The sequence below is a fragment of the Miniopterus natalensis genome, chromosome 3, assembly GCF_054644295.1.
Source record: "Miniopterus natalensis isolate mMinNat1 chromosome 3, mMinNat1.hap1, whole genome shotgun sequence".
In the NCBI taxonomy this organism is placed as follows: domain Eukaryota; kingdom Metazoa; phylum Chordata; class Mammalia; order Chiroptera; family Miniopteridae; genus Miniopterus; species Miniopterus natalensis.
The window spans coordinates 32,681,969-32,697,358 of NC_142083.1; the positions used below are offsets into that span (position 1 = coordinate 32,681,969).

Here is a 15,390-nt window from a genome sequence, read left to right on the forward strand (position 1 = left end):
CCGAAAGGCAATTCTAGAAAGACAAGTTTTGGAATCACAACTATAGTATTTGCAAGTTTGCCAGTGCCTCCACATGGCATTATTACAAAGCACTGTTCCTTTTAAGAAACGAGACACCCAAGCCAAAAAGTTCTCTAGCAGCGTGAAATCCACCCCCTCTGGTGCTTAACCACAAATAAAGGGCTCAAAAGTATATGCTTTTATCGTATGTGCTCAAGTGTGATGCAAGGTATTTGCTCTTGCAGTCAAGTCTTAGTCTCCCCTGTGACACGTCACACCCATTTGGAGATGTGGATAGAAGTCACTAAACAGAACTGATTTTTAAAAGGCAGATTTAATGCCAATTCCTGATGTGTGACCCTCAATTGTGAGGGTTAGACACCACCATCATTATGCCACTTAAAGGTCACTAAAAATGCAATGTTGCCAATGGGGTTGCATGGTCATGATCACAAACAGCAAATGATATGTGTGGCTTCAGACAAAATCTTTAGTGACAGCATCACACAGATTGAGAGCAGACTCTTTTCAGCAGCCTGCTTGGAAGTGAAGGTAATGAGATGGTGCAGGGTGTTCCTTTAGTGGTGACGTGCACTGAAAAGCTTGACTAAAATTCTTTCCTAGATTGTCTGAACTTTAGTATATATGTAATATATGATTTTTAAATATATGTATGCACCTAAATCATACAGACTTTGAATAGCTACTTGACTTCAATATCCATCCTTGTAGCTATTCAGATCTGCTGAAAAAGTTTTTCTTGAATACAGATCTCTGGATTCCTGCCCTTCAGTCTGAAAATTCCAACTTATGAACGCCTTTTAAATTTAATAACCAGTGAGGGCACTGATACTAATAGTAAATGATAAGAATTAAAAAAGAAAGCCCTGGTCCCCTCACTTTAGAGACAAACTAACTGTAAAACATAAAATACTTTCTTTAAACTTTCTATTTTAACTACGGGCAAACTGTAAAACACTTTTTTACTATTTCTATTTTAAGTAACACTTACGCTTGGATGAGGCTGGACAGGTCAGTTAGGCCCCCAACTCCAGCAGCAGGTCCTCCAATGGCATTTGTCATCATTCCTGACATTCTAGAGTAGGCAAGAGGTGTATCACCGGGTTGGCAGATGGTCTTACCAAGGACGATACTGGCCAAGGGGAAGTCAGTTAAATATGCCTGCATCTTGCAGAAGGTTAGACTGAGTGTGTGTGACTAAGTGCCAACTGGCTGGTGGTCTGGGGGTATCACCACTGTGGAGCTGCTGTGCCTGAGTAGGAGCCGGCAGGTGGAGGGGGAAATGTAATATGCTTGTTCTTTATACTTACAGCTGCTGAACTTGAGGATTCTGCATTAAACTTGCTGCCTGGAATTGAAAAATGGCATCTCCCATTAAAGGTAGCTAATATTTAGGGATCTTTCGCAGAGATTTCTTTAAAAAGAAAACAGGAATGAAAGCAAAAGCATGTGTGTGCTAACATTCTGTAGTTTTGGTATGCTGTTCAGAGTGAATGGGAATGTAAAAGAGGGGTACTAGAAAACAATGGCATTTAAATACACTGCAAGGATGGAGCGACTACAGACAACACGATAAACCAAGGATACTGACAGCAGTTATACGTATGACTACTGGTCAGCTCGGTAAAGCCCAACGGAGAAACAGACACTAATATGAGGAATCTCCTGCACTTGAGAGGGTCCCCTTCAAGGCTGCGTACTCTAAGCCATGTGGCCTGGCTCCGTGGGGCTTGGTAGTTTCAGTTTTGCCATGCTTGCTTGAGGAGGAGGGAAATTCTATTTATACACATACACGCTTTTGAAACTTCCCATTCTGAAAGCATAAACAATGTTTTTGCCTCAAATTGGTAGTCAACAATATTTATGTAAAATTTAAATTGAGTCTAAGTCTGCATGGGCAGTAGTAACTCCAGCAGCTGTCCCCCAAAGTCCTTTTAATCTCTGTCAACCTGGCCCTTTTGAAGACTGTCACACACTGTTCCTAACCCCCGCCGCGCTCCTCCGTGGCGGTCTCACACCTCACTTCAAGCACTGTGAGGGCGAAGCTGAGTTGGAAACAAATCCATTTTCACATCCGGCTACAACAGCAGGAACGAAGGCCTGGAAATGGGTAACAATGTTTAAAAAGGTCACAGAACCTACGGAGAGACATACATGTGCTGGTTAGGTAGCAAGACTGGCTTAAATTGGCCTCAATCCTGAGACTCAAGAGTTACTGACTCGCAAGTCAGTCCTACAATTATTTCTCTGGTAATAAAAGCAAGTGGTGGCTTTCCCAACTCCTCATTTAGCGTCAGTGATTAAAAATTAACTACTGTCGCCCGGCCAGCATGGCTCAGTGGTTGAGCATCAACCTAGGATCCAGGAGATCGTGGTTCGATTCCCGGTCAGGGCACATGCCCGGGTTTCAGGCTCAATCCCCAGTAGGGGGCGTGCAGGAGGCAGCCGGTCAGTGACTCATCACTGATGTTTCTCTCTCTCTCTCTCTCCCTCTCCCTTCCTCTCTGAAATCAGTAACGATATACTCAAAATAAATAAATATTGTCTACAAAGACTTCAGCTAACAAACTACCCATTGCTACAAACCTACCAATTGTTGAAAAAGACTTTTTTATCTCACTAGGATTGAACCATCTATACATTTCAATTCAGCTGAAGATTGAGTGGATGCAAGACATTTTTTGAAGGATACAGAAAAGTGGTACTGCTTCCAAGGGCAAGGCATCTGGTAGGATAGTTCTCAGCCAGAAGTATATCGTCACCCAAGGAGCTTTATATGCCCAGGTAACATCCTTGACCCACTAAACCAGTTTCCACATACTGGACCAGAGCATGTGTGTTTTCAAAAAGGTCTAAAAGTAATTTTGTTGCTTTGAAGGACGAAGTGTATATCTATATAAGAATTATACTAAAAAGTCAAATGAATTCTTAAGATTGGAAGCAGACAATGCTGAAAGGGGAGCATAGGGAACCACAATAACCAAATCCTCCGACCTCAGTTATTAGATGCCTTCCTAGGGCCATTTTCATGTAAGAGAGTGGCTTTTGTAGATTTGCAGACCCCTTTGCCAATCTGATGAAAAATATGGTTCTCTCCCTGAAAAAATGCACATATCCACATGTACACAAATTTTTACATACAATTTCAGGGAATCCATTCTTTTCCTGAAGTCTATCCATGGCTTTCTCACAAACAGCTACACAGGCAGGTTAAAAATCTCAGCCACAGCATTGCATCACCACTCTATTACCACCATCACCACCACCACAGAAGCTCCCTTGTTTGTTTCTAAAACGTGTTAGAATGATATTGCTTCATGGAAAACAGAGCCAGCAGAGCAGAAAAGGAAGTACACTCACCATACTAATGAAGGCTGGGTTATTGATTAAGCTGGCCATATCAAAGCTCAGTCCCGTTCCTGTCTGTGAAACAATCACACCTGAGAATTATTCCAACCACCAAAACTGATTACAGTAAATTACAAAGGACAGAAACTATTTCAGGGCCTTCGGCACGAATAACTTACAGGACTGGATACCTCTCTCAGCTTCTGTTCTGCTATTTTCAGATTGGACTTATAGGAATCGTTTTCAGGGTCAAGGTCTAATGCCTTTTGATAACTTGTAACTGCTTCTTCAAACTTGTTCATGGCAGTGAGGGCCAGCCTGTAAAGAACGACACGCACGAGTGTAAGACATGTGATGAAAGACGACCAGAGTATCACAGACGCAGTCAGACATCTCTCGGTAACTCAGATAGAATCCAGATTACACTTAATTTATTCATTACACTCTGGTTCACAGGAGCATCACCAAAATTCCTTCTTTTTCCAAGATTCTGTAAGTCTGGCCTCTCTCCATCCTGTTTGCTGACAACACTGGCTGTCTTATATTAACCATGAACTTAATGCTTGGAAATGGACACACCCACCCTTCCACTTTTAAGCCTCATATGTGAAGTAATTTGCTTTATGAATGATTAAGCTTCACACAGATGTGAGCAAACAACCTTGTGGTCATGTGACTCCATGATGTTAAAACCACTGCAAGGACTCTGAACTAGACTTGTGCTGCAGAATGTCACACTTTGCACTTCCTAGCAAAGACACTGAGTCACAATAAATATCAGTTTGCCATAAAAAATTTTAAAAAGGCTGTGGGGTACTCCCGAACAAGACATGTTAGTTGTTAAATAGGTCAGGTTAGCATTCTTTACAACTTAATAATACATTTTTATCCCAGACAGAGTCAGTTATTAAATTTTTGTTTTCCTCTACCTTGTTAGAATTTATTTATTGGAAAATTACTTCAAACTAAACAATAATGATATATATGGAGAGATAGTATTGCGGTTTTTATTTGTTCTAGGGTTGTTTTTAACAAATTACTCTAAGTCTTGGCTGACTTACCTCTCAGACTTCCCACCTAGATAAAATACAGTGCCTAACCACAGAAAAATTATCAGACCCTTATTAGTTTTCTACCAGTCAACCGTGAAAGATACTTCATCAAAGTCCTCAATTAGTCAGCAGTCAATAAATATTTACTGAAATCCTACTGTGCACCACACACTATTTTAGATTCCAGAATGAAAAAAATGGTAAAAAGTAGTTGAGTCTGACAAAATTTAATTCTACCTGGGGAAAAACAAACAATAAATATGCAAATAAAAAGTAACATTAAAGAGAAAGACTAGGGGAGCTGCTCAGAGGCAGCCACACTGAAAAGAGCTGGATGGTGAGAAGAAAGCAGTCATGAAGGTCAGGGAGCACGTGCTGAACAGCAGCAGCAGCAGCGCCCACGGAGGCCTGGGGCTGGTGCCAGCGTGGCAGGCTTGAGGAACAGGACAGAGGCTGTGAGGAGGAGCACAGAAAGCTGTGGGAAGAGGTGATGTCAGGGCGTCACCAGGTGCCAGATAATACAGAAGCGTGGTTTGGAGTCTAGATTTTATTCTGATTGCAGTGGAGTGACAGGATCAGATTTATGCTCTGGAAAGCTCTCTGGCTCCTCTGCAGAGGACCAGCGTGGGAGGCTGGGGTGGGGGCTGGAGGCAGAGAGACCAGTTAGGAAGCCTACGTAAGAGACAGCAATTTGAACGAGGGTTATAAACAAGATAGCAATCAATGCTTGAATTCAAGATACATGTATGTGGAAACCAGAATTAGCAGGACTTGCTGATAGATTAGGTGTGTCAGGTATAAGAAGAATGAAGGACGGCTCACCCCAGGCTTCTGACCCAGGCCCTGGTAGGTGAATGATGGTAACGTTTACTGGGATGGGAAAGGCGTAAGAAGGGAACGAGAGTTCTGTTTGGGACATGTGAAATTCAGAACGCCTGTTAACCATATAAATGGAGATGAAACGGGTGAAGTTGAGTATGATATGGAATTCAGACGTGTAACGTAAGGCATGCAGTAACTTAAGAGATCCATCAGCATACAGAGCTGGTCTTATGCCGGGTCGTTATGTTCTGTGAAGTCACCACAGACGCTGGTTTCGCAAGGACGGAACAGCTGCTCCAGAGGAAAACAGGGTTAGGTTCCTGTGAGGTTTGGGTCACACCATTCCCAATCAACTGATCAAGACCTACTCTTGCTTAAAGAAACCTGCCTAAATATATATCACCGATTCATCAGCACTGAACTCACAGCCAACAGCACTAACTCAAGCCTGAACAAAACTCATCTAACAAGTATTCCTGTAAGGCACATTATAGCCTTCGTGTGCTGAGGAACACTAGACACTTCATTCTATACTCGGGTGCATTGTAAACAGGGAAATTAACAACAAAAGGCACAAAAATGCAAAAAATATAGCATTAAACCGCACAAAGGACACTTGTTTGCAGCATGAGAGCTGAAACAAAAAGGCAAAGTGTGGCCTTATCCGGCCTCAGCTGAGGTCTTGCACATCAGGTGGCTCAAGTGTTTCACCACAGTGAGCACAAAAGCACAGTGACTTGATTTTGGGGTTACCAAAAATTTTTAGCAAGTAGGTGAATTCATAAATACAGAATCCATGAATAATGAGCATCGACTTTATGTTTCTTTAAATATGTTTTACTGATTTCAGAGAGAGGAGGGAGAGGGAGAGAGAGAGGAACATCAGTGATGAGAGAGTCACTGACCGGCTGCCTCCTGCACGCCCCCTGCTGGGGATCCAGCCCGAAACCCAGGCATGTGCCCTGACCGGGAATCAAACTGAGATCTCCTGGCTCACGGGTGGCCGCTCAACCACTGAGCCACGCTGGGCAGGCAGTGAGCACTGACTTTAAATGGAATATAAAAGCGCGGGGCAGGATGAAATCAGAAGAGAGAATAGGCAGCAGGAGCGCAGAAGATAGAGCCCTGATGCGCACCGTTATTTAGAGGGGCAGAGAAGGAACACCCAGTAAGGAGGACTGGGAAGGGGCACCCAGTAACACAGAAGGAAGCCAGGAAGTGTGTGTCACAAGCCTAGAGCGTGCAGCACTTCAAAAACAACTGAATCATGCCAAATACGAAAGATGGGCGGGTGAGGATACAGAACTGAACTTTGGCCTTAGCAAAATACAGACAACTGGTGACCCTGAACAGAGCTCTCCACTGAGCGATATAGACAAGCGCCCTCTCAGAGTGCGCTGAAGGGAGCATGGGAGATGATGAGACGGGAGGCACAGACGGCTACGGAAGCGCAGACCGCGATGGGGCTCTGTAGAGAAAGGAACTGAGAAATGGTGCAGCCGTGTGCAAGGGTGCTTCCAATCGATGGCTCTGTGGCCTTTCCACTTGCAGTCCCTACTGCTGTGAGGGACAGGAAAGCTGGTGTTGCCGAAGACGAAGTGCAAAGTCCTGGAGAAGGCCCGGAGGGATGAGAGCTAAAGCGTGAATGAAGGCGACAGCCTCAGGTGAGAACCCTTCCACCTTAACAGAAGAGGCAGTCTGTGTAGACAAAGGCAGGTGGATCAGTGGATTTGGCCAGAGGAAGATGAGCTGCTTTTCTGCTGAATGCATCCATTTTCCCAGTTACGTATAAGGCATTATCATCAGCAGAGAGTCGCCATGCAGGGTGCAGGGGAAATCTGGAGAGGAGCAGGTGTGAAGCAGTCAGCTCCCAAAGTGGTAAGGTGAGCGTAGGAGGAAGCAGGACTGTCTGCAAAAACACTGAGCACTCCTGAGGTCTGTGGTCTTGAACGTGAAGCGAATCTACTCATTTTGGCTACATGATTTTCTCCAACAACCAACCATTCTTCATACAACTAATCGTCTCTCTCCCACATCACAGACACTGCAGTTATTTCCTCCCCCGGTGTTATATTTATCTTCGTTAGTTGAGAGGATGCAGTATTAAGCAGAAAATTCAAACGCAAGCCATTCAGAACAGCGTATCTGATACAACGCGGTACTGCTCTGATCACTGTCCAGAACTTACCCCATTCTCCCATAGGCCTTGCTGTACTTTGAGTCGATCGCTATTGCCTTTTCACAGTCCTTTATTGCATCAGTGTAGTGACCTAACTTACTCTGAGCAGCAGCCCTAAGAGAAAGAGAAGAGATTTTTTATTATAAGCATCCTTCAAGGCCCTAATTTAGATCCTCAGGTTCTAATACAACTACCTTTTCTTTGTCCCAATGTATCACTCCCAGTAAACACCTAAGTCAAACCGTCTTAAGAGAATTTTATAATCAAATAACTCAGAAACAAAGTCAGAGAAAATATGAAAGCTGCCCTTCACTGTTTGCTTTGCTATAGAAAAGACAAAATGTGCAAGCCATACAACTGATCGACCTCCTTATTGCCTTCTTAATGTGCCCAAACAGAAAACCGAAAACGCTAGGACATTTGGGATTACCAGGGAGGCACACAGAGTGAGTGACTGCTGTGAACGGCTCCTCGGCACTGTGCTGTTCGATGATCACTATGCTGGCAGCATCAAGATCACTGGACAAATCCAAACTGAAAAACCCCATTTAACCATGCACCTAAATCTGGCTGTAAATTAAGGATGGCAATGTATTCCATCTACGTAACATAGAATCTCAGCACAATTAAGGACTTTTTAACCCCTTCCAGTTTATGTCTAACAAACTCTCTGGAATAATGGGGACCTAACAGTATAATAAAGCCACTCACTACCCCTCCACACGATCCTGAGAGTAGGTAGCTCTCTGTTTCCCTATCGTAGTCCTGACTTCCACCCTCAGGGCCGTAACAAGTAGCATTTCTGTTCAACACACAATTCCTTCAAACTGAAAAGTTCCAAAATGTCTCCTGTGCTGCATCTCACTACTACCCTATTTGTTCCTCTCCAGACTAAATGTTTCTACTTCATTCATTCAACTAATACATCTATTGAGGGCTAGCTAAGGCACAGATACTTTTCTAGGGGTAACAGGGCAGTCATCAAAATAATATTCCTGGCCTCGAGAGTGCTCGAGCTGGCAGGCTATAAAGAAAGGTGGTGGTGAATCCAACTGTCCGTCAACCTTTCTTCTTACAGCATGACTGAGACCCTTACTTCTCAAACTAAGATGATAAAACTTGAAAAAATATATAAACAGAGTCATCTTTGCTTCAGTTAAAAAAATTACATGTGAAAATACAGAATTCAACAATCCTGTTTAGGCAGTTCACATGGAAAAGAGGTGTGGATCTGTCTGACTGAATGCTCGACACAAACTACCACTGTGACAAGGATGACCACTGAAAGAAGAGATGGAGAGTGTGTCACCTCCAAATAATTAGAAAGAAAATAAAGTAAAAATAACAGTAAAAGAGAGGGGAAGAAGGGGAAGGAAAAGAAGCCAAAAAGTAAGACAGCACAAAACAATTCAAATATCTAAGTAATCACAGAGTTGCCTACATGGAAGTCACATTCTCAAACTGTATACATAAGACGTCACTTAGAACATGGTCACACACAGGCTGAAGTTTAAAGGGGACAGAAAAAGACAATCAGGCAAACGGAAAACCCAGCGCAAGAAAGCCGGCGCGGAAACATCAGACGTAAGGCCGAGAGCTTTACTAAGGACAGAGTCATTACTTACTGATCATCCGTTTTAGTTTAGTTTTAAGGAAAACATTTACGTGGCTCAGAAGTCACATACTGAAAGTCTCTAGTCCTAGAGGGTTGGTGGGAAGGGGATAGAAATGGGAGTGAGACTTCAGCAAGGATGAAAATGCAGACCTTCCACCTGAATAACTGGAACGAATGATCCTAACTGGGTATTTTAAAAAAGAAAAAGTATTCAAGTAACATTCGAGCACAGGACCCTGCACGCCTACCCTTAGTGAGATGTATTCTGAGGACAAAAGTAATTGCAAAGAAATCCTGACGCCCACCTAGACATCCTAATGTGGTAACACGGGCGCTGTAATTCCAGCCGAAGGAGAGAGGACAGAGCTAGTGAGTAACGATACTGACGATGTCAGGAAACCGGGGTTTTGCTCTGAGAGGGAGAGAGAAAATGGAAAATGGGTGAGGTGAGGGAGATCTCTGTGGCACTGGAATGTGAATGGAAGGCATCTGTATGAATTGAAGACTTTTGAAAACAATATATTTCCTAGCTCTGTCCACTGAAAGGACCTAGAAGCAGCAACATTTCAGTAGCAATGATCACCTCTTACAATCAGGCCTTGGTTTCTAAGTACCACTCTCTAAGAAAAGCAACAGGGGCTACTTACAGAAACAGCTGGGCCCACATCTAGGGCAGAGAAAATACAGAGCCAATCTGGAATACCTTGTCTCGGAAAGCAAGAAAGCGTTAGAAAACAAATGAAGTTACATAAGAGGATACAGCCAGTTTAGAGGAGCTGCCACTAGCCAGATATGGGGTAACTTAAGTATAGAAATAATAATTATGGTAATTTATTATAACACATTGAATAGTGAATTTTTAAAAATTCCTAAGTCTATAATTACTCTAAGAAAATTGGGGGAGGGCTAGGAGGAAGAAAGTGGAAAAGGGAGAAAGGTTAGGAAAGCTCTTCTTTACAGAGATATGAGGAAACACTGTACATACAGACACATAAAACAGGCTCCTCCACCATTAGGAGTCTTCAAGTTCTCCCGTCTAAAATCCCCTGAATCAATTCAACCCTAACCTTTGCTGAACATCTACAATGCGCCAAACCCTGAACTCAAAACCAGGTACACAGAGATGAGGAAAATATATCTCTGCCTTCCAACCTTTCACTGTCTAATAGGGAAACAGACATGTGAATAAATAAATACGTAGCATCAGGAGCACGACAGAGGAAATGTCAAAGGAAGAGACGACAGAGGAAGGTGTGGTTAACCCCGCACAGAGCTGCCTCACAGAGCTTCTGTGACAGCCAGGTTCTTTATCTGTGCTCTGCAGTACAGTCACCCCGGCCACGCGTGACTGAAGAGTACTTGAAACAAGCTAGTGCACTTTTACTTCACTGTTTTACTTTATTCATTTTAATGCCTTTACATTTGAACGGCCACGCGTGGCTAGAAGCTACCATACTGGGCAGCACCACTCCATAGGACCCGGCGGGGAAGGGGCAGGAGGCTGGGGACAGAAAAAATTAAGAAAGTCTTCCCAAGAGAAGCAGCACCTACCAGTGTCGTGAAGGGTGACTAGCAGCTGACCGACTAGATAAGGTAGGAAATCATCTGCGCAGAGGAAGGGTACATAAAGGCATGGAGAGAGGGCGCAACACCGTATTCGTTTAGTCGGTAAATTTCATATTCCATGTGCACAGAGTAGAGAGAAGAGGAACGGGGGAGGGAAAAAGTGAAGATTATAAAGTTAAAAGGAAAAAAGAGCCTAGATTATGAAGATCTTATGTATCGTGCTGGGGAGCTTACATCCAATCATGAAGGTATTCAGAACCAGCGGGCGGAAAGCAAGAACGAGATGACCAATTGCGCATTTTAGAAAGAGCCTTTTGGCAGAAGACGGAGTGGGGAGTGCAGGTAGAAACGGGGAGCCACTCGTTCTGCCAACGTGAAGAAGCTGGACTAAGGGAGCAGAGATGGAAACGGAGGCGGAACGAAGGGGCTGTCTGGGAGGTAAAAGGGAACAGGAAGACCCTGATCACAGCTTCAGACACTGATGAGGAAACAAGGAGAGCACTGCGCGGGTGGGAGGGAAGGGGGGACTGTTTCCCTCTTGATGCCTCTGGCTTCAGGTCACCCGCTGTGAGCCAGGAAGAAGGCGGACTCCCGTGGCTCACAGGAGAAAGAGCCTGAGGCCGGAGGGGGGAAGGAAGTTGGGCTGCATTCGAATCTCCCGAGAGAAGACGCCAGCGCGCCAGGGCCCGCACGGAACACTCTGCGTCCGCCCGCTCGGCCTGCCCTGCGCCTGGTCATCAGGGCAGAACTAATGAAATTCCAGCAGAACAATGCAGTTAGAGTCGCCATGCTTCCAGCAACCTCGCTCTCCTTAGCTTGTTAGAGTGAGAGCATGGATCTTACTTGTGCTCTATTTTTATGGAAAATAAGGCAGAAAGAAAATCACAGGTACCTTACCTTTCCCATACTACAGAGTGGGGCAAAAGTAGGTTTACAGTTGTTCAGATGGAAAACAATAATGAATAAATAGTAACACAGAATAAACTCTGTTTTGCACACTCACAACTGTAAACCTACTTTTCCCCCACCCTGTATATATCACGCATAAATTATAGCAAAAACCTGTTCCTACAACTAGGAATTCCAGTTTCTGAAAGAAATATATTGAAAGCCTAGGACTATGTATGCTAGAGGCTTTATATTATTACTCCTCACAGCTATTATTATCTCTATTTTACAAGTGAGGAAATGAGGTTCAAAAAGATTAAGTGGCTGCCCAGGGTGACGTAGCCAGTAAGTGGCCAAACCGAGATTAACTCCAAATTCAACAAACCAAGTACAAATCCCAGTGAACCTAATGACTACAGTGCTTATGGAGGCAAAAACAAAACAAAATGCAAAACAATGTCGTCCCTGTTCCCATCTCCCTCATAGGTCACAATGTCACTAGCATTCCCTGGTACAATGCCCTGATCAGTCCCAGTTTTGCCTTTTAAACTACTGTACTCTCCAAGCTAAAATTCCTTCCCCTCTCCTCTCTCTACCTTAGTTCTACCTGTCCATAAGATCCAGCTCCAACTCAAATTCCCCATCACCCGAGAGGCCTTCCAGACAAATTCTTTCCAACACGGTCTCTCTCTTTCCTTAAGTATCTTTAATTCCATTTATTGCCTCAGTCATTCAACCGTCCATCCATTCCAGAAACATAAGACTACTATGGGTAAAGTAATGTACTCAGCAATGAAGTTGTGCAAGAGAAATAACAATACTGTTTAGAAACAGAAGACATAGAAAACTAACTAGTTTAATTATCATTAAACTATGAAAATATCATTTCATATCAAAAACTGCTTAGAAACGTTTTAGACCTATCCTCAATTATTTGTTGCTCTATGCATGCAAGTGTTAGTGTGAGTGCCTGGTCACATCAACATGACTACAGCATGTTGCATCCAACAAAAAAACTGGCTGAACTCCTTTGAGGCACAGTACTAGGTACTATAGGAGATATAAATAGATACAAGATCCAGTCTACCCTTCACCTGAATAAATAAAACAAGTATGCATAGAACTATAAGGAAGGACACATGATAAACTTAAATAAATGTTACATATCATGGTAAATGCTAGGAGTACAGGAAAGAAGCAAAAATAAATAACATGTTTTCAAGAAAGGACTCAGGTTTTTCTTGTATCCAAACAGAGTCTAAAGCATGATTAGGGTTCTAAAAGGTCAAAACAGAATGTAAATGCTAGAAGAGAAAGGGCCGTGCTCAAGAAATGTGCCAACTGTGTGTTTTCTAACAAAAAAGTCACTTCTATAACAGTAAACTTTGATTCATTTTATTGAGTTTAATATGTGAACAATATTATGATTAGTAATAAAACTGTAAAAATTTAATATCAAAAGGAAGATTTAGATCGAAAGATTTATGGCTACTAGAGTCTTAAATCCTAAAGCTTTATTCAATATTTGTATTAAATATACAAATTAAGTCTTCTAATTATTTAATATTAAGTTGCATGCCCTATTACTGAGCTCCTCAGGGGGAAAGATATTATTTAAATACAAAAGAGAAGCATAGTTATTGATTCCAAGTTAACAATAATTAAATGAAAAGCAAGTATAGGTATTGCCAAGAATCTTGTTTAATGCATGGACATAAGACAGTTAAGTAGATTAAGGTACATCTATCCACTTAGTAAAAGAACACTGAGTGCTAGTTTGCCAGCCATAATGGTAGGTGCTGGAAATATAAAAAAGATGAAGAGGTAATAACAGACTAACTGATATCAATTTAAACAGTGTCCATGAAGGATTTCAGTGAAGGAAGAGCATGTTTATGATATACTGAGTAAATATAGCCGAGTCTAAAATTGATTACACTTACATCAAACAAAATTTGCCAAAAGGTTAGTAAGAGGTTGCCTCTAATGCTAAGTTTATGAGTTTTGAGTTTATTGTTTTCCTTCTTTATCCACAAATTTTACAGTTCTCCTTCAGAGCTATTCATGCAAGTCTTTGGAGCTGTAAACCTGCCACAATGAGGCCAGCTTACCTGTTGCAGTAATAAACGGCATTGTTTGGATCTAGGTCTATCGCCTGTGTGTAACAATCCACTGCAGCAGCGTAATTTTCTTCTTTCATGTGGTTATTGCCTAAAATAAAGTCATCAGTGGGTACAGTAAGAATCATATACAGGACAAATATAAAGTCTGAAAGATATATTTTAATCTCAGAAACTCCAATAATACAAAGGGGAGCAACATGATTTTTCAGTTACATAGGAGATAAATTTTATATTGTACGATAGTCAATGTTCCTTACCCTTCAGTGTGTTTGAATGATTCTGACAATGTGGAGTCTTAAAAAAAATTAATGTTTGTGTATCTTATAAAACCCAGGCTTCAATCAGTGAGTAAATGTAACAATTATGATTATCTCATGGCAAAACTGGAATCTCTTCTCACTGTGATCTTCATCTCTTTCCTTTCTTTTAAAGCTGCCCAACAGCATCTTAATGCAACACCCTCCTCGATAATCACCTCAATCTAGACCTCACCTTGCACTCCTTCCCTGTCAAAACATCCATCTGCCGAGCAGCCAGGCCTTCCCCACGGCTGCGTGGGTAAGCTGGATGAGCTGATCATGTGAGTATGTGTCTGGCAGATAATATTTTTGTGTGCTCTCTCTTCCAGACATAGATTCTTTTGAAAAGAAGATTATTAGACATTAATTTCCAGAAAGACAGAATTTCAGATACCATGGCTAGCCCACAGGGTACTGGTTTTCAGGAAGCGTGTCTGCAGATACACCAGGCAATCATTTAGCGAGGTTAGCAACGGGTCAATAAAATAAGGGATTTCTTGGGGCTATCATTTGTAGTCCATCAAACAGAAAAAAGATCCAATTTGGTTCTTTGTACAGAATTAAAAATTTTAAAACACTAGAATTAGGGGAAAGGATTTTTATCTCCAAAGGCTCTATTATTCCTCCCAGCTGTCTCTAAATCAGAAGCTCTCCTATCAGGTTTGTTTTTTAATAGATCATTAGCTAATTAATGGGCAGAGAGGGAGTGTACATTTGCAGGAACAGAAAAAGGAACATTAAATTAATGCAGGTAGATAAAAGGATCTAAAATCATAAAAAGTTACTGCAAATTAAGAATCAGAAATGAATGCAAAGAATGACTGCTAATGGGTACTCAGTTTCTTTGGGGGGTATTAAAAATGTTCCATAATTATGGTAATGGCTATACAACTCTGTGAATATACTAGAAGCCAATGAATCTGTATACTTTAAAGGAGTGAGCCACGTGTACGTGAATTATAGCTCAATACGACTGTTTTTTAAAAGTTAAGGAAATTCTTTTTCTCCCCACCCCCAAAAAGAAGAGGGTCATGTAGCTTTCATGGTTACATGAGTGAGTTCACTGCATGAGCACAGGCACTTAAACAGATTTGCTCCTTCCATGTAAAAGACTTGCATTCTCTGGATTATTGCGATTTCCTTGTTGTCAATGGAACTTTTTGACTTGGGGTGGCATTTTATTATCATTTTTATCACTTTATTAAAACCTATTGTATGTCTTTTCCTATAAACCACCTCAAATATATAGGTACTATAATGTATATATTACTACGTGTATAAATACATTTATACATGTTGATGAGAAAAAGCTTCAAGTTACAAAGTATTTAATATGCAAAACTTCAGGACACCAATGGTGAATTTTGTGAAGATAAATATAACTAAGCATTGGACAGCACTTTATAGTTGCATGGTACTCTCCTATAAAATGGTCTCCTTCAATTATCAAAACAACCCTATTAGATATGCCAATATT

The 15,390-nt window shown here is 41.9% G+C and overlaps 1 protein-coding gene across 3 annotated transcripts in view; it reads right to left on the reverse strand.

The window, feature by feature from the left end:
* SGTB (small glutamine rich tetratricopeptide repeat co-chaperone beta) overlaps positions 1-15,390 on the reverse strand; it is a 32,620-nt gene that overhangs the window by 3,762 nt on the left and 13,468 nt on the right. The window contains exons 5-10 of one of the 3 annotated variants that reach the window (XM_087815389.1): positions 13,603-13,702; positions 7,432-7,536; positions 3,561-3,687; positions 3,382-3,444; positions 1,332-1,369; positions 1,013-1,096 (exon numbers count right to left, since the gene is read on the reverse strand). In XM_087815389.1, coding sequence (XP_087671515.1) covers positions 1,013-1,096; positions 1,332-1,369; positions 3,382-3,444; positions 3,561-3,687; positions 7,432-7,536; positions 13,603-13,702 — 517 coding nt within the window. Of the gene's footprint in view, positions 1-1,012; positions 1,097-1,331; positions 1,370-3,381; positions 3,445-3,548; positions 3,688-7,431; positions 7,537-13,602; positions 13,703-15,390 lie in introns of all 3 variants that reach the window. The other 2 variants (XM_087815388.1, XM_087815390.1) reach the window with 2 other exon arrangements.